Source organism: Gallinula chloropus (assembly GCF_964237585.1).
Source record: "Gallinula chloropus genome assembly, chromosome: 2".
NCBI lineage: Eukaryota > Metazoa > Chordata > Aves > Gruiformes > Rallidae > Gallinula > Gallinula chloropus.
Genome location: NC_140086.1, coordinates 131,920,145 through 131,946,346, shown reverse-complemented (window position 1 = coordinate 131,946,346; position 26,202 = coordinate 131,920,145). Strand labels below are relative to the sequence as shown.

At 36.7% G+C, this 26,202-nt stretch overlaps 1 protein-coding gene across 1 annotated transcript in view; it reads left to right on the top strand.

Annotated features, from left to right (window-relative positions):
- The window catches only part of AHR (aryl hydrocarbon receptor), a gene marked incomplete at its 3' end in the record, with an annotated part of 63,912 nt that extends 39,324 nt beyond the window's left edge, over positions 1–24,588 (top strand). Inside the window, exons 3-11 of the mRNA XM_084280060.1 lie at positions 3,169–3,284; positions 6,667–6,756; positions 8,515–8,638; positions 14,005–14,135; positions 15,017–15,219; positions 16,923–17,032; positions 18,251–18,392; positions 19,214–20,498; positions 24,433–24,588. Coding sequence (XP_084136186.1) covers positions 3,169–3,284; positions 6,667–6,756; positions 8,515–8,638; positions 14,005–14,135; positions 15,017–15,219; positions 16,923–17,032; positions 18,251–18,392; positions 19,214–20,498; positions 24,433–24,588 — 2,357 coding nt within the window. The remainder of the gene's footprint in view (positions 1–3,168; positions 3,285–6,666; positions 6,757–8,514; positions 8,639–14,004; positions 14,136–15,016; positions 15,220–16,922; positions 17,033–18,250; positions 18,393–19,213; positions 20,499–24,432) is intronic.
- Between the last annotated feature and the right edge of the window lie 1,614 nt (positions 24,589–26,202).

Below are 26,202 nucleotides of genomic sequence, written 5' to 3'. Positions count from 1 at the left end.
TAAGTTTCATCACAAAATGTTGGTAATTACCATTCCTTAATTATATTAGCATTGAAAACTTTACAATTTGTGTTTATAATTTCTTTAATAAGAGCTTATACTTAGTTTGAATACTGATTTATACTGACTTCTTTTAAATACTTATTATTCAAGGTTCTGTATCGTTCGTTCCATTGCCCTGTTTCCTGAGTAGTTCAAGATGCTTTAAAATCTGACGAAAATTTATCAGGACTTGTTGATCTAAGATGTCAATGTTCAGTCAGTTTTGCTCTGTTGAACTAAAAGGACTTTCATCTTCAATGTGACTACCTCAGTGTTTATTCTCAGAAGTATTAAATAGAAATATTTGGTCATCTTTCCTGATTTTTTTTCTACATTATTATTTATATTTTTGTCACTTCCACCTCACAATAAAAAAATAATTGTTGTAATTATGTGTTTCTAGCTAGTTGATTTGACTTTTTTGATTTTTGTGAAATGGGCTTTTCTAATACCAGCTAAAAAAAAAAATTGATTTTGTTTTTTCTGAAATCAAGAGGAGACCAGACACGCTACCTAAGCAGCATTTGCACTTTAGTTTTAATTTCCCCTTATTACTTTTGAAGGTGGATGATAAAAAATTTCCTTTCCATAGGTGGCACAGTTAACGTTTTCCAAACTTAGTCTTTAAAAGTATGTGGGTGTTTTAGAGCTGTCACTGCATTTCCAAAGCCTCACAACATAAAGTCCCCTGTGGTGTGATCTCTTTCCCCAACCTATGGGTGTTAAGGCAGAAACTCCAGTGTCTGAGTAGCTTGTGGCAGGAACTGCCTGTGATTTATCTGACAGAACAAGATATATTTGGGGTTGGATTTTTGTGGGGGGTGTGTGCATGTGTGTGTTTGTTTTTTTAGGACTTGTACACACCTAATTAATGACGTATACAGCAGTAATTTCCACTGTATCTTCCCTTTTTTTAACTCGATTGTCAGCAGTTTTCCAGCTCTTCAGTTTGCAATAGCGTCATTTTATCCACTTTCTGATTTTTTGCAAAAAAGTGTAGTTCCAGTTCAGCAAAATATGTGACTTCACTCTCTGCAAGTTAAGAGGAATATGGTTGTAGCAGTGTGTAGGCTGTGAGCTCAGTTAATTGACTGATGTACAGCAGAACAGCATTCACCTGGGATTCCTACCCCTCTTTCATTATTTGTACACTGTGAAAAAAACCAAAAACCCAAACAACACAACACCCTATATATAGTTGTAAATGGTATTTTTCAGAATGGCAAGCGTGGTTAGGTGTCTTTACTTGCAATTTCCAAAGCTGAATGTGGACTCTCTCAGTAATTGTACAGTATAAATTAAAAGGGTTGTAAGTTTTCTTCTACTGTCAGTGGACTTCAGGGAGTTTTAGTGAATGTTCCAGATACCCTTTAAAAAAATATTGCTACATCGCCTGTTCGCTTGAATTTAACATAAATTTGCAATTGCAATGCTTTGTGGCCTATTACAGGACTTTTTGACTATCTGGTAGGAAAAAGAGCATTAAGGTTTTAATTTCAAAGCAAGTCAGATAAATTCCTGACTGATTAATCAGTTAATGTCTTTTTGGAACATGTTTTTCCTCTGCGGTGCCTTTGAGGGATATTTTAATGAAAACTGTCTGGCTTGAAAGTTTTTTGCTGCAGTGATAGATTAAAAAAAACCCTGAAAGGCGTAATTTATCTTTTAGGTAATATACTTAGTGTAAAATACCATTTAACCTCATTGAAAAGTGAGTTAACAGGAGTTCTTTCAGATTCTTGACTATAGTTCTGAGCATGTTTTCAGCAAGTTGAAAAATCATTTGGATTTCAGGGTGAATATCTCATTTTAATGAGAGAAACTGCTGGTATTTTACAGAAATGCATTTGTTTTTGTAAATTTCCCTTGCTTTACAGCTTAGAAACTTTAGGGCTGGGAGAGGGATTTAGCTTTATGGTAAAGGTTTAAGGTATGATTTAGTCAAGCAATTTAAGATCTTTATACACCATAGACCCATTCAGACTCACCTCAGATTTGGCAACATTTTAGAACTCTGTGGAAATTAGATAAATTCTGAGTTATGGACATGGATTGAGTCTGGCTGAGATGTGAATTATCAACAACATTCTAGTTACCAATACAAAGCATCAGCACTGTGAGGACTGCTGTGGGGAAAATTAACTCCATCTTAGATGTGGTCCTGAGGGACATGGTTTACTAGTGATGCTTGGACTTCATCATCTAAAGGGTCCCTTCCAACCAAGACATTTCTGTGATCTCAGCCAGGTACAATACAAGAACAATCTTTACATACCTAATTTTACTTGATAACATCCTATTTATTAGAAGACATGATGCAGAAATGAGAGGTGGGATTTTTTCAGGTACTTTGTAGCAATTTGATCAGATTCTTTTTTTTTATCAATTGTTTTTCTTTCTCTCTTCTCTTTCTCTTTATTTCTCTCTCTCTCTCTCTATATATATATATATATATATTTGTGATCTGAATAATGGTGATTCATGGTTATAGTATTTTACCTGAAATTGAATAGTTTGCTTAATTGTTTAAATGGTAAAATTTAATTATGTCAGGAAAAATACCTCTCTCCATTTAAAATAGTTTAATATGTGTAATATTAATTTAAGATTCCTGTAATATGCATTTAGGATTTCTTCCAAGGGACCCTTAGGTCTAGAGAAGTCTTCTATCTAAGGTACCATAGTTTGATGTTTGAAATTAGATGGGATAAAAATAACTGTGTTTTTGATACCTTAAAGCAGATATGTTATCAAAGGTTATAGGAGGTTGTATGAAAACAAAAATGTGCTCTATTAGCAAGAACGGCAAACTAAATTGAGCCTTAAAAAAATAGTAAGAAAAAGAAAATTTAAAAACCACAAAGGGAATAAAATTAGTGAGGTTTGGATTGATTTCAGTACCAAATCTATTGTAATGTATTATAGTTTAGAAAGGGAATGACAGACAAATTTGGGAATTATCTCTAAAGCAAGGAAAAAGTCTTGACATTGAAACAGAAATTTTTCATTAGATTGACTTCATAAGCATTTTAAATTCTATTTTTCTTACACAAAACAGCACATCATCACATAAATTCCTAGTGCGCCTTTCAATGATCGCTCAATGTTTTTCTTTCTTATTTCTAGTTGCATTAAAATCTTCTAACTCTACAAGACCAGAAAAAAATGGCATTCAGGAGAACTCTAGAACAGCAAAACATGGAGAAGGAACGCAGATCCTGGAAGGAGAACTCTTACTGCAGGTATTTTTGCAGTGGTTGATTGAAAGATTTTAATTTTTTTATTTAAAAGATAATAAAAAAGATTATATTGTATTTAACATACCAGTTATTCACTGATAAGTTGAAAAAGGAAGTTTTCTTATTTTCAAATTCTTTCCTTGTTTACTTTAGGCCTGTACAGCTCATGCACTCTTCTCTTGTGGTAGTAGGGGCTTTGAAGAAGGGACTCAACTATAAATCCTTTCTTAGAGTTGTTTTTTCCCTGCCTCATTGCATCTACTTGCTAATAAAGATATTAATATAAAGAAACAGTCTTCATAAAAGTCAGCTAGGTTAGTAATCTATGGAATATTTGGTGATATTGTATCAAAAAATCAATTTCTCTTTAAAAGACCTTGGGCTTGCTGGAGTACCTTGCTCTCTCAGTTGTTTGAAGGAACACAGAATTCATAGTTCAAATTTTAAAATACTTTTGGCAGTGTGAACCACTGGAAAGCATTAATGAAAAATAGGGGTTTAGAAAATGATAGAGTCTGGTTTATAGTCTGGTTTAATGTCCTAGAGTGTTGAATCATATGAAGTATAATGATATGCTGCTATGTCTGGATTAAAGTGAAGGAAGTGTTCCAATATTTTAATAGATTTTGCTGTGACCTGCAGCTCCATGTGAAATGTGTTGATAATTTATCAAGCACAGCTTTCACATTGATGTATCCAAAGTGGCAAATCGGTAGCCCAGAGAGAATAGTTGCCGAGAACAGAATTATTTTCACTGTTCAAAGGGTAAAAATGAAAACAAGTTCTAAAAATCCCACAAAAAAATTACTGTAAGCTAATGCTAGTGGAAAATTGTTTCCTAACCTACTATAAAACCAGGACAGACATGTAATTTTCAAACCTGTATTAATATAACTTTTTAAGTTAGATTACGAGCTGTTACAGACTTACTGCAGGTGAAGAGCTTCCTTTTAAACGGAAATTACCTAAAAAGGTACAGTATATGGTTTATGTTGAAGGCATCTATTTGATGTGAAATTTAGTTGTTGTTTTGACTTCTAAATGGAAGTTATACTAGGGAACTGCTATAGCAGCTCATTTTCCAGTGTGAAAATTAAATGTGTGATATATTTGTTACTTTAAAATATGCCCCCCCTTGGGAAGTAATTTCTTAAATTACTATTTTTTAAAAATATTGTAATACATAAAAAATAGGAGAAAGGATACACAGAGTTTTCTTAGGGAATGTAAGAATTGAGCAATGAAAGTGAGAATTTTCTAGAAGTTACTGAGCATAGACACTGTCATACCAATACAATATATTATTATGGAAATAGAGATCAAATACATAGATCTGCCTTCCTTAAAATTAATCTGTATCTCCTTTGAAGGTATTTAAATGATTTCAGTCTTATTTTTGGATATATAATCTAGTACAATCTAAAAAAGTTTATGATATGAAGCACAAGTCAAATGGTGACACTAAAAAAAATTTAAAACATTTTAATTATCACCAGTAATCAACAGTTTTGTAATGAACTTTTTATTAGGAATATTGAGAGCATTTTTTAGAAGCACAAATATTGACTCCAGTGCTCCAGATTGATAAACTCACTGAGAAATTTCATTATGCCTTTAAAGATAAATATTTTAGGATTCCTTTTTTGCCAAAACTTCCATTGAAACCATCTTGTTTATTGGTATATTCTGGCTACCTGCATGTTTTAAGGAACTTCCAATCACTTGTATAAGGTTTCAGGGCAAACAATGTGCGTTTTACAGAATTTTTGGCTTATAGAAAGCATCTGATTTCTGCAGTTCATCTTGAAACAGGATTGCTACTGCACTAGCAGAGCCACTGTAAAACCTGATTGAATTCCAGGTACATAAGCTGTACATTGCTTTGTATGAAACAGAGCAGAAGAACCAATTTTAACCTGTGGGCCAGAATTAGATACTCTGCAGCTTGTAGACTTTTTACATCAACCACTTGAGGTGAAACGCTCTGCAGAATAGGTCAGGAGAGGACACAAGCACCTGCCATTGCAGCATTCTGCTCCCTTGGAATTACTGTGAATTTCATCAAAACAAAGTATTCTGTGTAACTAGTCAAGTTTTCTTGGATTGAACACATTATTTAACTTCAGATTTAGGGTTTTAGTGGGGTTTTTTTTATCTTATGCTGTGTTTAGGTAAGTTTCACTAAACTTATGTAAAGAGTTTTCATTGAGATCCCAGCTGTTTCTGAGAATAGATTGAGAAATGAATGCACAGTAAATAGGAGTTGTTCACAGCGTTTGAAGACCAGGCATTTATTTAATCAGTTATTTAACTTGGCTTAACTAGACCATATGAGTAAAAGAACTAGCAACCGTAAAGGCATACCTGTGCAAAATACAGAAAAGCAAATCTATTGGTTAACATGGATGAGGACTATGGGAGTTAATGTTTGTGTAAGAATGATGCTGATTTGTAATAAAAATATATTGTTGTTACAGTAAGATATAGGATATAATTCACTTACTTTACATTTTCTGTGTTACAATAATTTTGCATAATAAGTATTTTTTAAAATGTGCTTTGAGCATGCTGGCCAAATTTGACTTTGAATGCAGCTGAGGAAATTAAGTGGCAATCCAGTCCCTGGAGACAGCCTTTTGTTAAATACTGCCTGAAATCCATAGAAGTAAATCAGCACCTTTCAGATGAGCTGCCAAGTCACAAATGTACTGTTTGCTATCACAACAATTGCCATGAACCCTATTGATTGGGAGTTCAGATAAATGCCCTTTGCGTGACTTTGAGTAAGGAGTCACTTAGTCTGCCGCTTCATGAAGGGGGAAATCTCTTCAAAAACATTGTTTACTTGCAACAGTCTGCTTGTGCAGAGGTTTTCTATTTTAAGTAAGCTGTAAATTATTTTTTTTTTTTTTTACTTTATAGGGGATCTTGATCACTTGATTTCCTGTCCACTTAGGCCCGTCTGTGCTATGAATAGAACAGATTTTGGGAATGAATTTGTGACATGGCTCCCGTGGGTCCTGTGGGCAGCTGGGTGAACCAAAGGCTTGAGCCACACATTGTGAACTATGGTTGATATTAGATAAACCTGTAATTGTTCATACTGCTGTTCGTCATCTCTTGCAATCAAGAGTAATTAAAAGTTAACAACAAGCTTTGGCTTCTCCTCTGAATGTTCCAAAAGAATTTATTTTTTTCTAGTCGATGCAGTTTTCTTCGTTGTGCCACGTATGTGAAGAACCCTTCAGTTTACATTGCTTATAACAATATGTTTTTGCATGCTTCACATTTCATTGAGAGACTAGGGAATAGGAAGACTTGTAGCTAAAGTAATTATTTGGAATATTGTCTCTGAAGCTGACAGATTGGTGTGTTTCCTCCACAGGCATTAAATGGTTTTGTATTAGTTGTTACAGCCGATGCTCTGGTTTTTTACGTCTCTTCCACTATCCAAGACTACTTGGGGTTCCAACAAGTAAGTGTAATTTTTTTGTCTTTTTTTTTTTTTTTTAAGAGGTTTTGCTTAATTTCAGTGTTCATATTTAGGGTCTTACAGTTTCTGAAATAAAAATCTCAGTTAGGACCTTTGGGTTGGTTTACGTTGAAACCATATTACTTTTTTGTCAGCTTACATAGCTGAACTGGGACCTCAGGCCAAGCACAACAGGAATATAATTTCCAAAGTTGAGTTAGGCAAGATAGGGAATTTTCACACTTAATTAGTCTTTACTGGAACAACTGTTTGAAATTTATACTGTGGTGTTACCCAGTTTATGATGCTGAGCGAGACATAATTCAATGCAAAGGTAATTATTTTAATAAAAACCTTTCATACAAAATTAACTCCATATGCTTTGAGGTTTTAAGTATCAACTGAGTGATTTTAGTATTTTTAGAATTTTAGTGTTCTATTGCTCACATTTAATTATTTATTTATTTCAGAACAAGCATTTGCTATATTTATGGTACAGATCTTGTATGACTAACTTCCTTGGGCTTACAAGTCAGGTACCAAAGTAGTAAAGAGCAAGACCCACTGGGGACATTGTTGCCTTACTCAGAGAACTCCTGGGACTAGTTTATGTTAAAATGATAGAAGCTTAGTTTATGTTATCAGTTTATATCTTTGGGTACTGCATGATGATAGATTCTCTATCTTACTAAAAATAGGGAGAAACTCTGCTTGGTCTGCAATCTTAGCTAACTGATAAGAGATTGGGGAATGTTTCTGTAAAAGAAAGTATTCCAAACAAAACATTATTATTCCGGGGGTTACAGATTCTTTCAGTGTTGGGGAATGAAGAAGTTTAGAAAAAAAAGGGGCATAACATTTGTACATGATATAGAAGGGAAGTCTTAAGAAAGTTACAAAAATTAGCATTTCTGGCAATTTATTCTGGAAAATACTGGTTCTTTTATGAAATTCATCAAACCAAACTTGTAGCTCAGCCTATGCTTTTGCCAGTTCATCTTAATTTTTTAAAATCTATTTTATTTTAATATTTTCTGGTTTATAGTGGTTGAGGTTTTAATCCTTGCAGAAAACAGGCAATGTAACTCCTCTCAGTTGACAGAGGCTTTTCTTGAATATTTTGGGTGTTTTTTTCCCCTTAGTTTCTTTCAACCACAGATCCTGGCTGTTGTAGCTTTGCTGTTAGGATCACATTCCTAACCATGGAATTGCTGGTGATATGAGAGCTTAATAATTACAGATTTTAATGCATCCTTAAGGAGTGTTGAAGCTTTCTGGCTATGTTTGTAATCTACTTGGCTTAGTTTTGGAAGTTGTTTGGTTCAGGATCTTTGGCTTCTTTTGTATTTCTGTAGCACTTAGAATGGGTCAGGTCCAAGTACCAGCTGGCAAGTGTTATTTACAAGTATGGAAAATTAATTGATTTAAACAAAACCTAACTGTAACAGTTCCAGGCTTGCTTAGATAAAAGCAGCTAAAGACATACTTGACATAATGTTATTTTTTCCTCAGGTAGTTGTTGTTTTTTGGTATTATTGGTTTTGATGTTTGCAGTCATGGAGGTGACTGAATTCTTCTCTGTGTCGCCAAAAATTGTTTTGTGAAGCTTTCACATGCATGTGTAAATGTATGTTTTTTTCCCCAAGCAAAATGGGGTTTTGGTATGTCCATAGCAGTACTGTCCACCAGGCAACTTATATCATATTGTCATGTAAGTTTCTTATTCTCTTTCTTTCTCACCTTTTTCCTTTTTGTATGTAGTCTGATATTATACATCAGAGCGTATTTGAATTGATTCACACAGAAGACAGACCTGAATTTCAACGACAGCTACATTGGGCATTAAATCCTAACCAGTCTGCAGATTCTGGACCAAGCATACAAGGTGAGAATGCAAACAACTTACGTGTTTGTCTGCCTTATTAGCTGGTGGGTTTTAATTTGTATAAGTAAGAAAGTTTAGATAGTTTTACATGAACAAAGGAATGAATAAAATCTTTTAAACTTGTTTGAATGTTATGGATACATTTAGCCATGAGTGGGAATTATTTTTCACTTTAAATTAGCACTGCATTCCTAGTGCAGCACCATTAAAATACTGATTTTGTTATAAATTGGAAGACTATAAATTCGGAGCACAGATGACATGATGCGGAGCGCAGTGAGGATGGTGAAGGGTCTGGAGGGGGAGTCTTATGAGGAGAGGATGAAGCCCTTTTGTTTGTTCAGCCTGAAGAAAAGGAGGCTGAGGGGAGACATCATTATCATCTATGGCTTCCTGATAAGGGGGAGTGAAGGGACAGGCACTGACCTCCTCTCTTTGGTGACTAGCGATAGAGCCCGAGGGAATGGTATGAAGCTGCCACAGGGAGGTTTTGGTTGGATATTAGGAAGAGGTTCTTTACTGAGAGGGTGCTGAGAGGGTGGTCAGGCACTGGAACAGGCTGCCCGGGGAAGCGGCCACAGCACTAACCTTGACTGAGTTCAGGAAGCATCTGGACAATGCACTCTGACTTGGCTGGCCCTGTGTGGGTCCCTTCCAGCTCCGTATATATTCTATTCTATGATGGAATGTCTCACGTGTCTGTGGTAAATACAGGTAATCCTGCGTTGTAGAACAGTTTCTTTTGGTGACATAAGAAAGAAGGAAGCCTGAGTTTTCTGTTTGCCCTCAATTACATTGCTCATCTTTAATCACCATTTGAATGAGAAAGTGATTTCTCTGAAGTAAGGATCTCTCTTTTACATCTGCTGCTCCTGGTTACAGATCACGACACCAAATTTATTCTCTTAGGAAGGCCAGCAGACAACTGGGTATGGCAGCTTCTTTAAGCTCTTCAGGCTGGTAGATCCATTCCATAACTAAGAATGGGTCCCTTACAGTGTCGATATATGGAATAGTGCATTCCTGGTCATGGAAGAGTTTTGTTCTTCCACATCTGTCACTGTTATTTGCAGGCTGCCACATAGACCAGGACTTCTCTTGGGACTAAAAGAGGGATAGGAATAAAAGATCAAATAGATGAGCCTTTAAGACCAAATAGTGAGCTTGTCAGAGCATCAGATTGTCACGTGTTATTGACTGATGCTTATGTGACCTGCTATATTGAGAAACATGCTGCTTACATATCGGAACGGGGTGAGTTGGTGCACGTAGTTACGTGTAATATGGGATGTGTATGCTTGCCTGGTAACAATGACAAATCTGTTGAGACAACTGTATCGCTCCATTTTATACAAAAATTGTTTAAATACGTAGGTAAAGCTCTACATTATTCTAAGTTACTTGGTCATAGATAATTTTTTTAATCCATGACAAGTACATATTATTTTTTACTAGATCAGTCATTTATAAAGCAACTTGATTTAAAACTCTACTAGTTTCCCATTTAATATTTTATAGTACAGAAATACTGTGATTTGATGGAGAAATAAAATCCAGCACATATTAGGTGCTTATTTGTCTCAGACCTCAGTATTATCTCAATTTTTCATTTAGTGGTCAACATGAGTGTATCTTTTATGGCTCAGTCTACACAATCCAGTGGAAAAACTTGCTACAGAACTAGTTAATATTGCAATGTGGTATAGCAAACAGCTGCTGGCATTCAGAAAACAGAATTTTTTTGTGGTGGTTTACAGTTCGCTTCAGAGTGAAATGGTGTTCTATAGCACTTATGCAAGTGTGCATGAATTTACAAAAGGTTGTGTGTGAAATGGTTGATGCCAGGTTGACTTGGCATCAGGTTTGACTAAATGACAGACGTGCTGGGCAGGACTACAAACTCTTGGTTGGGTTTAGTACCTTGTGTTTCTAGCTTACTAGAAGCTGCTAATTATTTTGCAGCCTCAAGCAGCATAAAAATTTTTGAAGTTTAGGCTGTTTAAACTGAATTTGGATTTATAACAATGGACAATGGTGTGATCATATGGATTCCCTCCCCATTTTTGCTTATTTAATCCATTTCCTTTTTAATACAGTCACCTCACATTATGTAGATATTTATAGACATACTATAATTCTGCTCAGGCTTAAGATTCTAGTCTAATTTTGGAACTAATTCTGCTTCAGTCAGCCTGGACAGGTTGTTTCTCCTTCAGTATTCTGGTGTGCTCTCCTCAACTGTTTGCTGTGCTTCCTGGATGTTCCTCCTAGCCCCATCATGTAGCCAGAGAAGTTTGCAAAATCCTGACTTTTCATTCCCAAATACCTGTTTTGCAGCCTCAAGTTTGGGTTAATATTTAGTTGCTACACAACCATGTATGGTCTGGAACTTAAAGAGAAGGAAAAAGAGCTCTGCACATTACTCCATGGTGTCAACGAGCTCCAATGTCAGCTTTAGAAGGGATGTGGGTTCTACACCTGCAGTGTCAGCTAGTAGTTTTGGTCCAAGGATTGCAGACACTATAAGACTCTTTGCCTTCTTACAGTGAGTCACTTCTCCAAGACCCTGGCACTAAAACCTCTCTGCCTCCTTGTCTGCCTGGGAAAGTGCAGCAGTATTCCTTTCACAAATATATGAGGCTTTGGCTTGAAGCCCATTCTGTCCTGTTTTGACGACTTCTCCCCTCCTGTCATGACTGTTGCTTCTTCCACCAAAGCCTTGTTCACTCTTGGGAGCTGCCCATTTACTAGGAAAGTTGACAGACTCTTGAGAGAACACAGATAAGAAACCAGCATTCAAATTCCAGCTCTTTATCAACCAGAAGAATAACACTGAGTGGCTCCTGTAGCAGAAGTGCAGAAGGGCATTCCTACTCCTGCCAAGGCTGCCAGCAGAAAACCTTGCACTCCTTATTGGATATGAGAGCTGCACTTGGTTGGCACTCTTCAGAGTGCCAACTCCAGGTTTATCTGAGTTGCTGAACTGAATCAGAGCCCTTCAAGGAGCGTGCTGCTGATGAGTAAAGTGTTTCCCTACATCCTCTTTGATCTCCATGAAAGAATCGGCTGAGCAAGCACACATAAGGCCTTTAAGGTACCCTAAACTACTCAGTGCTCTCAGTTTGCTCCTGCCTGGCCAGGAGCTCTTGCAGTCAGCTCTTCTGACAATTGAGTAGCCAGCTGTTGATACAAATTTTCTTTCAATCTTGCTATCCAGCACCTTTCTCAGTAGTAGCTGGTCTTACAGGAATAAAGTTATGGCAATAGAAAAGGAACACAAATATTGGGATATCCTGGAGGAAAAAAAGTAGTATTTCAGTGGCTTCCTCAGTGCTGGTACTTGGGAAACTCGACTGTTGATACATGGAGTGTATTAACAGGTTTGAGAGACCTCAAGTAATGTATATGCAGGGATTCTCAAGGATGTCGGAGTTGGTATTTTTGAAAGATGAGTTGGGATAATCATAATCATTGCTGCTTCAGAGAACATCTATCCTGTTTCAGCAGCTCTTGGAGAAGCACTGCCTCAGAAGTGTTGAAAGTTCTCACCACCAATTAGACAATTAAAAAAATTAATCTGCAGCAGTAGGAAGTAAGGTTTTTCTCAGAGTTGTATTTTTTTGGTTTAATTTGGCTTTTTTTGAGAACCATCCATACGAGAAGTGTGGGAATTTAGTATTTTCTAATATCAAAGTTAGATATTAACTGTCTTGGACTACAAGTATCTGAGTTTAATCTGAAATTAAAGCCATCTGCAGAACTCTGTATTGGCCAAAGCAGACATTGGGGCTGTGATTTCAGATTATCCCTTTTCATACGCACTGTCAGCTAGGACCCTCTTTCTTTTTCTCCATACCTTGGAGGTTTTTTTCCAGCAGAAATTGACCTTGCATAGCAGTTTTTTAAGGAAAAAAGGGGTATATCCTGATTTTATCTGAAAAGCCAGATAGCTCAGCATTCTTATTGGATTTATGTGGCTTTAGGTTGCAAGACCTCTTGCTGAGCCATCAGCAGTCTTGCTTGACTCCACTTTAGTCCCTTAATTAATAGGAGGTTAAATTGAACTGGCTTTTGGTCATGGTTTGTTTTCCTTTGGGATTGATTTGCCATTGTATAAACCACCTGGCCTATCTATAAGTTTTTCCAGCTGTCAGATAGAATTATTTTCCAGAGAACATAATGTGGTCTGTGATTGTGACATGCGGTCCCTGACTTCAAGTCTGGAAGGTCAATATGGGTTCTTTCTTAAAATTTGTATTCTTATTTTGTCTGTACATGGCAAAAAGTTCTCTTGGAGTACCTGGACAGTTTTTTGAATTGCAGAATATTTAGCATTCTAAAATAGCATTTTACACGTTTTGAGGGTTTTGTTTTTTTAAGTTTCTGTGTGCATGGATTCTAAGGGAATGACCAGTTTGTGGGTTTTTGTATGTATTACGAACAGCAAGTTTAGGAAAACGATCTCGTAAGTAGACATGCTCTGGTATCTCTGTATATGTAGTCTCATGCAGGACATATGTGCTTTATCAGAAGTTTATTGATTTACCTCCTGTTTTTATTTTATATTCTAAATGTTTGAGTCTCTTTTCCAAATTCCACTTAGCAGCAAATGTTTGCCCTGAAATGGTAGAAGATTATTGTGTTGTTATCCTAGTTGTGAATTATGTTTGTGAGCCTTTTTTGCTTGTTTGTTTGTGGGGCTTTGGGTTTTTTTGGTGGTGGTGGTGGTTTCTTTAAGGGCTGCATCTTCCTCTGGAGAGGTAACTATAGTGTTTTCTTGATCAGCACTGCCCAGAGCCATTTTCACTATTAAGTAGCTCTTTTTTTGCACCAATTAGAGAAAGTGCTCACATTGATTTATTGTGATGGTTCTCTAAAGATGCTTCTTTTTATATATTGCTACTGACAGCTTTCAACAGGCTGCCTGGAAAGCAACAGTTTCACAGTTTGATACCATCTCCTGAGCTTTTGTGAATACTCAGTTCTTGTATTTACTCTGCCTGGGTGGCTACTTTACTTCTGCAGGTCCTGCCCTTGCAGAAGTGTGGGTGTGCTCTCTGTAACTGATGTGGAATTTAGTTTGTTGAAAAATATAATGAATGAATTTTAAAAAAAGTCATAATAATAATAAAAAAACCTATGTGTTTTCCAATACCATAGCCTGTAAGACAAAATCCCATCCAAAGATGTGATATTTAACCTCATGTTGTAATCAGTATAGGTTCTGAGGATATTTCCAGTTTACATTGTTCTTGCTCGGGTCATGACCTAACGCTTTGTTTATGAGACGGAAGGTGATTTGTTATAGATAGCCTTCACTAGGTGTTCTTCTAAAAATAATCCTTATAAATAATCTTTTCCTGTAGGAGATAATGGCTTTTCACAGCCAGCAACCTATTATAACCCAGACCAACTTCCTCCAGAGAATTCTTCCTTTATGGAAAGGAATTTCATCTGCAGGTTACGATGCCTCCTGGATAATTCATCTGGATTCCTGGTGCGTATGGAGTTATGTAAAAACTTCCACACATGCTTCCAAGTTGGAAAGCTGCATTACCCTACAATATGTACAGCAACTTACTTTATTTGTTAAGTCTCTGTACATATCTGAACTGATTGAACCAGTATGTTTCAGCCACCGACACTAAATGACAAAGATTGTATTGCTCTGTTCTCTTTCAACATGTTGTTACTAGCAGGTGCAAGTTCCTTCATTTCTTGTGGCTCAGTTTCCTCTGTGAAATACAAATAAGCATCTGCTTTTATAAAGTACTCTGTGACTTGTGGATAAAAAAAGCACTACAAAGACTAGTTTCTGTTTAGTACCTTGAAATGCAGTAAGTTATAGTAGCTAACAGAACTACAGTTTTCCACTTACTTGAGAAAGTCTGTGCTTGCTTTTTAATATGCTTTTAGTTTGTCAATACTGTAGATTTTAAAAGAAATAGTATGGGTTTATCACCTGCTAAGTGGCTTCTTACAAATAGAATTGTTTATAAAAAGATTTTTCAATTGTACACATCTACATAGTTTATACTAATGACTGACAGAAATGCAAGAGAAGGAAATACACATAAGGGTATGTTCATTGGAATACTAGAAGATCCAATTGGCATTTGCTATTATTTTTTGGGTTCTTTTTTTAACAAAATGGTCTTCCCATTAGGGATTTTTCTAGTGAGTTTATTAGTAGGTGTTTAAGTGATGTGTTCAGGAGTACAGCAGTATTCCATATTTGTTAGCCAACTTTCATGCTTGCCATGCTACAAAGATTGAATCTGATGGGTCTAAATTTAAAAAATATTTTACAGCATAACAGAAATATCTGCCTTTTAAAGATCTCCAACATAAACCAGTTACCTTTTTCCTGATCCTAAGGCTATGAATTTTCAAGGACGATTAAAGTTTCTCCATGGACAAAACAAGAAAGGGAAGGATGGTGCTACTCTGTCTCCTCAGCTTGCTCTGTTTGCAGTTGCAACTCCCCTGCAGCCACCATCTATCCTTGAGATACGAACCAAAAACTTCATCTTCAGAACTAAACACAAACTGGATTTTACGCCTACTGGCTGTGATGCAAAGTAGGTGTCAATTCTTCTGCATAACATTAATTTGCTGATGAGAGAGGTTTCAATTTATGTATTTGAAATATAAAGCTGGGTACTGTTTCAATCAATACCAATGACTGTTTAGCAGTTGTTAGGATTTTTCTCCTCAGCTCTGATAGTAAGTAAAGAGAATTGGGGTTGTCATAGTGTTCCTTGAAAGGGCATATTGCTTTCTGACTCTCAATCATTTAAAAAAAAAACCAAACAACAAAACAAAAGACAGAATACCAGTGAATTAGGGAAGAATAAAAGTTTAGTGTTTAAATCTGTTTGAAGTTTGGCTTTAGAACTGATAGAGCAAGTGTTTCATTTTGTTCTACATGCTTGTTTTCTCCTTCAGTTCAAATAGATGTAAACCATAATGGAAATGTTATTTACTTCAAAATAAACAAATTAAGTCCTTTTTTTATAGTATGGCTTTTACCCAATTCCAAACCATTCTTTTTCCTATATAAAAACTGGAAACACTATTGCATTACTAGATCAACATAATGTAACTATGCATCAACATGGCAAGCAGCCCATTAAGATGCTTCTTTATTAAAAGAAAATGCCCCTGGCCTCCTTCCTTCCTCCTTCCTCCTCTCCCTTCTGTTTTTGACTGATTATGCTTTCAGCCTTCAGACTCATTTTCAGTGGGATCTCTTATGTGGACTTTCATGCCTACTTACAGACAAACATGGAGTCGAATTACTTGGTATTCTGTCTACTTATAAACTGAAATGTTTTTCTTAGGTTCTATACACTGGTAGAAGTAAGTTAACAAAATGTTAACTCAATGGTTTTTTTCTCCTCGCTCTGATTTTATTCATTGTGCTTCACTTGAAATCTCCAATTTTTGCCATGTTTTACCCTTTCTCATATATTGTTCCCCATCCCTAATATTTTTTTTCCTTTTGCTTATTTTTTTTCTTTCTTCCTGTCATTGGATCTCCATTTCTTTGTTCCAAATCCCATTTCAGGCACTTTTTGACTACTTCATACTATCGTGTATCTCATAACACTCACACAGGTGCTGTGAAGTCCTTCATCTATCTGACCTCTAAAGTATTCTAATTTTAGCTGCTAGGGTCAAACCTGACTCCTCTGAGGCATTTCATAGAATAAATGCAAACACAGGGGTCCCAAACCACTCAATAGCAGAAAGGATTTAATTCTGAGATACGCCCTGGTTTGAATTTTAAGCTGATAAAAATACTAATTTAGGCAAGAAGTCTTAGATAATTAACGTTAAACCCCTACTTAATTCTACGTGCAAGCACCTGTAGGTAGATGCTATTAAACAGGGCTATGCAAAGGGTGTTTTTTATTGCAACAGATGGGAGCTGCCTGCTGCAAGTGAGTATGTTCAAAACATATGGAATTAAGAGTCCAGCAGAACCGTAGACATGCTCTTTATTTTGGTTTTTATGATCTAATAATTCTGTGAAAACATTCCTAGTCACTGAAGGCAACTTAGGGGACTAGTAAAAGTTTTATGATTTGTTAACTGTTTTGTTTTGTTTTTTTTTTTTATTTTATTAGAGCTGTCATGCTTCTACATACAGTTAATATTGCAACAAAATGTAGTTAGCATTTATGTTTGAAATGTTCTAGCCAAAATTAACTTGCTTGACATTTTTTTTTGTGAGTTGGTTCATCAGCAGTGTTGCAACTTTTTTGTTTTTACCTTCCAGAGGAAAGATTGTCCTGGGATACACTGAAGCAGAGCTGTGTATGAGAGGAACAGGATACCAGTTTGTTCATGCCGCTGATATGCTTTATTGTGCTGAAAATCATGTCCGAAGTAAGCTTCATCCCCCAAAGAAGGCTGAAAAATTAAAGCATGGATTATATGAATACAAAAAAATAATAAGTAGTGTTAAAAAAAAAAAGTCATTAATAAAGGGGCACAATTCATTTCATATGATCCTTCCCTCCCTATAAAAGGTTCGACTGCAGGGGGAAATGTTTAATAGACCCTTTAGTTATATATTGCAGTTTCTGTCACATCTTTCTCTTCTCACTTCCTTCTCTGCTCAACCCAACTTCTGCTATTTCAACAACTTCCTTTGGGTAAAGGGATGACTTCAAAGATAGCTTTCCTGTTAGAAAGTATTTAAATAAAGTACTTTCTTGCATTATCATTGTAGGCGTTTTTTACGGAAAATCATCTCTGATTTTGCATGCTATAATGTCCTGTATGTTTCTGGCTTTCATTCTTAGCAGCTTCATTTGGTTTGAGTAACAATGAGACAAGTATAATGTTTTAAGCTAAGGAAATAAGTATCTGCCATCTGATGTATAACTATTTGGTGGGCTTCTTTCTTTGCTTTTTTGTTAGCTGTCACATATTTCTCTTTGGAAGAAATACCTTCAGGATATTTTACTGCTTCTTCTTTCCTACTGACTTCTCTTCAAAAACTTCTTTCTTTTGTCCCTGTATATACAATTAAATAATCCCCCTTCAGTAAGTTCTTAACCTATATTATTTTTTGGTTGGGAATCTTAAATTTTCCTAATAATTGAAATTTAATATTTCTTTCTAAAAAGGCAGTGTTTTCAGCAATGTGCAGCAAGGATGTAATATGTTTATCAAACACTGGTAGTGAAGTGACAGTGGGAGTGAAAAATAATGGATTTTGAAGTACCCCTGCATTAATCAGTCAAAATGTGGAAGAACTGGATTCAGAGCTAATGTGTTTTCTAAATTCTTAAGTAATAGTCCCTTTTCAGACTTAGGCTTTTCTCATTTATGTTAATTTCTGTTATTGCAGGAATAATGGCTCCATAATAATAATTGCTTGCATTTTGGCTTTTATTTTACCAGTAAATTAAAGTAGACATCTTAAAGTGACTGATCATCCTGTTTGGCTAGGAATACATTAGTGCCACACAGAAGTAGGTGGCTGAGGACATGAGATTTGTAAAATTGCTGTACAAATGGGATTAATTCCATGGCATGCCAGGTTTTCCTATTTTTGTTCATTGGACAGTAAATGGTATGTTTACTCTTTTACACTAGTGATGAAGACAGGTGAGAGTGGAATGACTGTATTTAGACTTCTAACCAAAGAAAATCGATGGGCCTGGGTACAGGCAAATGCACGTCTTGTCTACAAAAATGGAAGACCAGATTACATCATTGCCACGCAAAGACCTCTTACGTAAGTCATCCTCATATAAAGCTGTGTATTTCCAAAACTGAAGGCTTTGGGATTTGTTTATATTCAGGAAGGATGTCTTTGTTATTAATAAACACCCTTTAAATCTCAAGCTCCAGAAAGAAAAAGTTTTTCAGTTTGCTAACTAACATTGAGAAGAATTCCACTGAAAGATATTACGGTGCTTACGCAGCATAGTCCTTTCTATGTAAAACTTCAGACATTTTGTTTTCATATAAAAATTAAGAGCAGTAGTACAAGCACCAAGTTATTCCATCCAGCCTTTTTTTTTTAAATTCAGTGTCCCTATTAGGAAAAGAAATATATTATGAAATCTAACTGTACTTTTGTAGAAGCAGAGATAACAAAGAAAGTAAGTCCTTTATGGTGCTGAATTAAATTCTACATAATATGGAATTCAGCATATTATATAGGTTAAATATTTTTCTAATGAGTCTGTAAAATGGAGAAAAGAGACAATTCGGTATCAAAATATTCATTTATGTACTATACCAAGAAAAACATAATGCATGGAATGAAGCCCACATGCTTTCATTTCAGTTCATAAGGCATAGAAAATGGTGTATGCTATCTAGATTTAATTACAAATGTAATGTATAAAGGTGGTATTACAGTCATAAGCTCCTTATTTCATAATCTGCATCTTAGTTTAACTCAGCCAAGTTGAGCTGAAATAGCTAGGAATTTGAAAAATGCTTACAAATAGAATAGTTCATTTTTTTAATGTTAATTCCGGGGCACAAAAAGATTACAGTAACTGTTTAGTACTGCAGTATTACGCTATCTATATGATTTATTTTCAGAGATGAAGAAGGGGCAGAACATCTGCGGAAGCGTAACATGAAGTTGCCCTTCATGTTTGCCACTGGCGAGGCTGTGTTATATGAGGTGTCTTTCCCGATGCCAAGCCTTATGGAGTCCTCCCAGCTGAAGAATAAAAGCACCGCGGGAAAAGGAGCCAAAGCAACGTTACACCATGATTCCGTGGATCCAAACTCCCTCCTAGGTGCCATGTTAAGGCAAGATGAGTCTGTGTATCTCTGCCCTCCAGCATCACACAAACTTTCCTTTGAACGCAACTTCTTTGCAGACAGCAGGGATGAACTGAGCGGTGTTGTTAGCAGCGGCTGGACGGATAATCTCCTACCTGCTGGAAACCACAGTGTTTTCAAACGAGAGCTAATGGAGTGTTCCCAGGACAGTACTGTTCCACTTCCTGATGACAGTGCAGCGCTCTTTCAAGATAACAAAACCAGTGAGCTGTACAGCATCATGAAAAGTCTAGGTATTGATTTTGAAGATCTAAAGTGTATTCAGCAGGATGAGGAGTTTTTTAAAACTGAGTTATCTGGTGTGGATGATATTGGGGACATCGACATAACCGATGAAATCCTGACATATGTTCAGGATTCCTTAAGTAAGTCTGACTTCTTGTATTCAGGCTGTAACCAGCAGCAGCCCCTGGTCCAGAATGAAGGTTGCTTGGTACAGCAAGAATTAGATCCACATCAACTTCATCAGCACCAGAAACAGCTTGTGGAGCAGCAGCAACAGCAGCAGCAGCAACAGCAGCAGCAGCAGCAGCTCTGTCAAAAGATGAAACATATGCAAGTCAATGGGATGTTCACAAATTGGAGCTCTAGCACCAGCATGCCTCTTGGCTGCTCGCAGCAGCAGCCCCAGCAGTACGTATTTCCTGGCACGCATGCCACTACATCTGAGCTGTCTTACAAATCAGAAGTAAACACTTCCCCTTATGCATGTAGACAAGAGTTTGTTCCTTACAAGCAACCTACAGCGGTGATGCCGCAGCTTTCTAATTTTGCTCGGATGGATTTCCCTGTAGCAGGTTTTGACAGACCAAACTATTCTGCTTCTTCCAACCTGGAGGATTTTCTCAGCTGTTTGCAGCAGGTCCCTGAAAATCATGAGTGTGGGATAAACTCTGAGTCGGTTATGCTGACTCCTCAAACCTGCTATGCAGGCGCTGTTTCTATGTACCAGTGCACGCAAGAAGCACAGCCCAGCTGTGTGGATCAAATACAATATGATCCTATGATGACAAGTCAGCAAACATTGTTAAACAAGGTAAGGTCAACTGCTTGCATTTTGAACAGTGTTTTCATTGTTTTGGATGCTACTGGGATGCAGTTTGTTATCATTGAATGGTTGAGTTTGAAACTGACAGGTTAGCAGCATGCAAATGTCCTTGCTTTGTTCTTCACTAGATTGAAGACAGCTCCATTTAGGCAAGTTTTTTATGTAAATATACCCACAACCTTGTAGCTCTCTGACAGTATTAAAGCAAGAGTGCATGAACTAGTCAATTGCTCCCAGTAGGAGCAAATGAAAAGAAGATTCATCAAAAGCTTTGAATTTGCTTATAGACCTTCTTTAGAGGAGTGAAATGATGTCAATAATGTCTGGCACATTCATTTTCATGAAATGTGTTGTAAGGATCCATAAGAGTATCTTGTTTTTAAAACATTACTGTTCTTTAGCTGCTCAGACTCTTCTTCAGTGATTTTAGAATTGCTAGGATTATTATAGTATCACATACATAGCATGAAATATAATGAACTACTGCATAAGCAGTGAAAGTCAGCTTGTTCCTCAAGCTGCTGTCTAAATTGTCTGCTGAAGACAAAAGAGCAGGGAAAAAAATATATTTGCAGTAGGTAAGTTGGACCATTTTCACATTGTGCTAAGGGGAATGCACAATAAAAGCGGTAGAAAAGAAGAGCCTGTCTGTAGCTCAGGCTACAGTTTTAAGCACAGTTCTTCATAGGTAAAATTAACTTAGAAATAGAAAAAAAAAATTCAATTACTAAGGCAGTTCCTGATTCTGGATAACCTTTGTTGAAGTACTTTAAATTGTACCATTTATTTCTGGTAATGCTGCTCAAGTACAGAGCCACAATCCTTTTCTTTTTTTTTTTTCTACCTTGAGTTAATGTTCTAAAGTACTGATCCTACAAATGCTTGTGCACATGCATAAGCATTTACAGAATTAAAGTATTAATTGGCATTTAACCTACACAAAACAGAGGTGAGGAATGCAAGTAGAACATACCCAGCTTTTTGGTATGCTTAATACAAGTGCAAAAGACACTTTGTTTAAAACTGCCTCACTGGTGGGAAAAACAGAATTGCAGAAATTTAGCCTAAAATATAGGACAGTTCAGCAAGATGAATAGCTGCTTCTGCCTGAGCGCCCCAGGACTGAAATAGCATGAAGTGACTCTGCCAGACTGCAGCACACAAGCTTGCACAGTGCTTGGCTGTATGTTGCCTGGCCGTGCTGAGTGTTATTAGTCCTTCATAGTGCTTGATAATAGGGATGCAAAGCACTTCAAGGGTCATCCAAGTTCATCTCTTGTAATAGTATAGAATTGTTCTTTTGACAAAAGCTATACTGGAGTGGTGCATCAGTTTGGAACAGCCAGCACATAAGCAATTCCATTTCTTTCTTTTTAATGGTTGGCCTCAAGTACATTTATTTTGTAGGTTATGTGGTTGTTGTACTGCCTTAATTGTTTTTGCTGTGTTCCCTTTTTGTTACTGTCTTGCTTACTTTTTCTTCTCATCTGTAAAAAAATTAACGATTAAGAGAGTGCCTCTAAATGCAAATATCAATTATGTCTATTACTTCATGTTAGAAGCAATAGAACATGGGAGTGCTGTGCTGCAGTAAGAATATTGTCATCAAAAGTGAACAAAAGCCACTTTGTAAAAAGTTATCCTTACTTAGGTTGTTCAGAGGCAAACTCAACCCCTCTTGCTGCGCTGCGCCTGTGCCAAGTGGATCTGGGTAGCAATGCACGAGCAGAAGCCTGGTGTAACCGGTGTTACCTGGGGCACGTCAGCTCCTGTTTACCTTTGAAGAGAACTGCTGAACATTTGTCCAAATGAGCTTGAGCGAGGAGCATGCTTCTTGATGAGATAAGGAAGGATTATTCCCCTAACCCCTTTCACAAAAGAGTGATCGCAGATAGCCAATAGCTACCTCCCAGTCCTTCTGCATCCAAAACTTCTGTATACCAACTGGGTGCAGTGGAGGGTGGGAACAGACTGCTTGTTCCTACACCAAACAGCACTGACTTTGGCAGCCCATGCTGCTGTATGCTGTTTGCATGAAATAAGCTACCATCTCTTGCATCTCAGTTTTGACCTCTAGTCACATCTGCCAGTTAATGTTTTTATAGATTGAGGGCAAAGTAAGGCTCTGTGTAAACCCAGGTTGCTGGGTTGAGAAATGTTTTAATGTAGAAACATTTTTTTTACCTAGAAACATTGCTCCAGAGAAAGATAAGCCTGTATTTGTATATGTATATATTACAGAGATTGTGTTTAGTCTTGTATCAGAGGAGCTAAGAACTTTAAAATGTGTGAGCCCATTGGAACGAGTAAGTCAGAAGTACAGCTGCTGCACTTGAAGTAATCCTGTAAAATAGCACCTGTGCCGAAGTCATGATGGCAAATAATATACATTTCTTTACTGTAAATAGGGAAAATGTGTTTCTGCTTGTGGTAACAAACTGAAGGTTTGATTTTGGTGCTAATTGGTAACTTTAGTAAGGATGTGGCTAAGCAGATAGGATACTGCTGTCTGAGCCTACACTGACGCAGCCAAACCAAAGTAGGGCAGTCTTTGTGGCTGGATTTAGCACACTGACATGCCTATCAGTGGTTGGAGTCTGGAGAGAGGACAGATGTAGCTACGCAAGCCATGATTGCTATCCTTTCCTCAGCCCTCTAACTCCCATCGATTTCTACGTGAAAAGACTAGGGGATTAGAAAGCCAGAAGGGTCTGTTGTGGTCATCTGCCTTGACCTTCTGCCTAGCTTGTAATTGCAGTAGGATCATAGCTGATGTAGTCTAAAAACACTTTCGGTAGTGGAGAAGGGCAGAAAGGCCTTAGATAGTTTAATTGCATGTTTAAGGTCGCTATTCCTTTATTAAACAGGAGAAATCTTGCTAATTACTAGCTTCTGTCTTGAGAACTTTCTTACAAATTTTAATGAGTGTGCTTATCTTGTTAAGGAAGAATATTGAAATAATCTGCTTCTGTCAGAAGTAATCCTAGCTTATGTTATTGTAGCTGTCTTTAGCAGTATGGCAATTTTGATTAAAAGCATAATGCATGTGGCTGTAGTCTTGTTAAAAAACTTAGAAGAACTGTGCAGAGTTAGTAAAATTTCAGTGTTTTTGTAGGAGGATAAAAGTTCCCAAAACCTAGCATATTTGGTAGTTGAATCAATGTATAATAAATGTTTTTAAGGACAAACCCTGAATGAATAAGTACTTAGGATATAAGCTACTCCTGAAGAGATGATGGAAATGTTTAAAATACTTTCTTGTATTTTCTTTGCATGACTGAACGGGGTATTTCGTAGATAAAGTGACTTTTCCATAGCATGACAGGGAAGCATTACATCAGATCATTAAAATAATCCTATGAACAACTATGTCAAGACTGATGAAAGCCATTCAGTGCTCTTACTTGGCATTGTCAGTACAAAGACTGTCAAAAGAGCCCACCCTAGGACAGCTCAGCCTGTGGATTGAAGGCAGTACGCTTCGGTTTAGGAACAGGACTGCATGTGCATTCCTGAAAGAGCTGTAAAGTCTGGATCCCACTGCAGACATGAAAGTATGTAAATAGGTTGCTTTTAAAAATCTACCAGCTGGATGCGGACATGAGGAGTGCTCAGTCAGGCTGCAGTTTCTGTAAGTGGAAGCTACACTGTGCTTTAGATAATACTGATGCTTCTCCTCCAGAAGTAGGAATCCCACTGACTTCAGCATGGGTAAGTTTCACTGATGGTTCAGACCCTACTTTAATGTAAATTGACTTCTCATCGTTCATCATTTAAAAAGAAAAAAAAAAAGGGGGTTTAAATCTATTGGTTGTATTTTAAGGTGATTTTGTCCAGTCTGTGTATTTAGGAGGATTTCTGAAACCTTACAAACAAACCCATTTCACACACTAACTATTTATATTGTTTTTTTTCCTGCCAGTTCCAAAACGGTTTCAATGGAGGAAATGTAAATGAAGCGTATCCCTCTCAGTTAGATGTGATCAGTAATGCACAGACTGCCACACATCTTCAGCCTCTTCATCATCCCACGGAACCCAGATCCTTCTCAGATTTGGCATCTAGTGGATTTATGTGATTCGGGTCTAGAGCTCCATCTGTGACTTTGTCTGGGCGTCAGGCTGCTCTGAGGAGAAGCCTGATAAGTTTGTCTGTGAGCATCGGACTATAACAGCCAAATTGCGTTTTGAGAACATGAGGTTGGTTGCACTATGTACTGGTGGGTATGTAATCCAGGACCTGGTTCTGTAGAGGGACAGGTGGAATTGAAACTTCTGACTGAAAGTATGCATGTGCTGTTTTCCATCGGATTGACAGTATGGATTACATATGTACTACAGACTATGTCATGCTATACAACATAAGATAAGGCAAATGGTTTTGTTGTTTAGAAAATAATTGGGCACTTTACAAATAGCATCAATGGCACAAGGAAGATGATTTAAAATGTGGATTATTTCCAGACTTTATTTTTTAAAAACTATTAAAAAGCTCTGAATTCATGACAATCAAAAGCACTTAATTTTAATGCATACTAAGCTCTTTAATCACTTATTTTGTATTTAAATCCTTTTGTTTTAAGTCTCCATTTCTAGCACTTTAATAGAAGGCTTAATACAAGGATATGATATGCAACTTCAGGTTTTCTATGAAACAAACCCCTTGCATTCCTCCTTTTCTTGTCAACCTTAAGTGCCTCACAATTTAGCTACCTTGTTTCTGATGGGAGCTTATTTTAGGGAAACTCACTATAAATGTCATCCATATTATGTGAACTTTTACCTAACATCTACAGTGCTACTGGCTGTATCTTTGTTTTCCCCCCTAAAGATAATTTGTTTGAAGTATGGCTCAATTCTTTATCTGTGGATTTGTTACACTATCATCAGGAGTTACTAATGTTCTGAATTTAGTTCAGCTAAGGAGTTTTGGTTTATTCTATACTGCTTTTCTGCTTTCTTCAGGTAATACAGGGTATATTAAAAAAAGCAGATTTTGCTGAGGGGAAGGAGCAGATCCTCAGGATTAGTTTTAGACTATTAATGCTGAAAAACATGTGCCTTATCTTGTGTTAAAACGCTCATAATGTTCTTCAGAAATAATACAAGGCTGCTCTATGCAAGTACTTTCATTAAAATGGATATCGAAAAGGATTGCATTTTAATTAAGGGGTAAAGGAGTCTGGAGAGCGATTGGTGTTGATGTTTACTCTGACTGCAGTTTTCAATGTTTGTAGTGGGGGAAAGGGTCAGTTTGGGTTTAAACTTTATCCCTAGCAAATTGCACTGGAAAGTACAGAGAGGTCATTCTTCTTGTGTGTGCTGATCCATTTGAGGAGCTGCGTGCAAAATATGAAATTGGGAAAGCGGTCGTTAGAGAAGTTCTCCTTGTAATAGGTTTTATTTTCAGAAAAAAACCCACCACCACATCCACAAAAATATTCTGGGGTTTTGTTTTGGTTTTCTCTGAGAGCATTGTAAAAATTGCAGGCACCAATGTTTGGTGTGAAATAATAATCTACGTGAAAAATAGAGAAATGTGTATATGTTCAAAATATTTCATACTCTTGTGTGTTGTATAGTTCATATATAATAAAATGTCTTTGTAAAATATTTTAAACCAGTTAATTTTAAAGTGTTACATCGTTATATGTTAAGAACAATTTTATTACATTTGTTATATATAATATAAA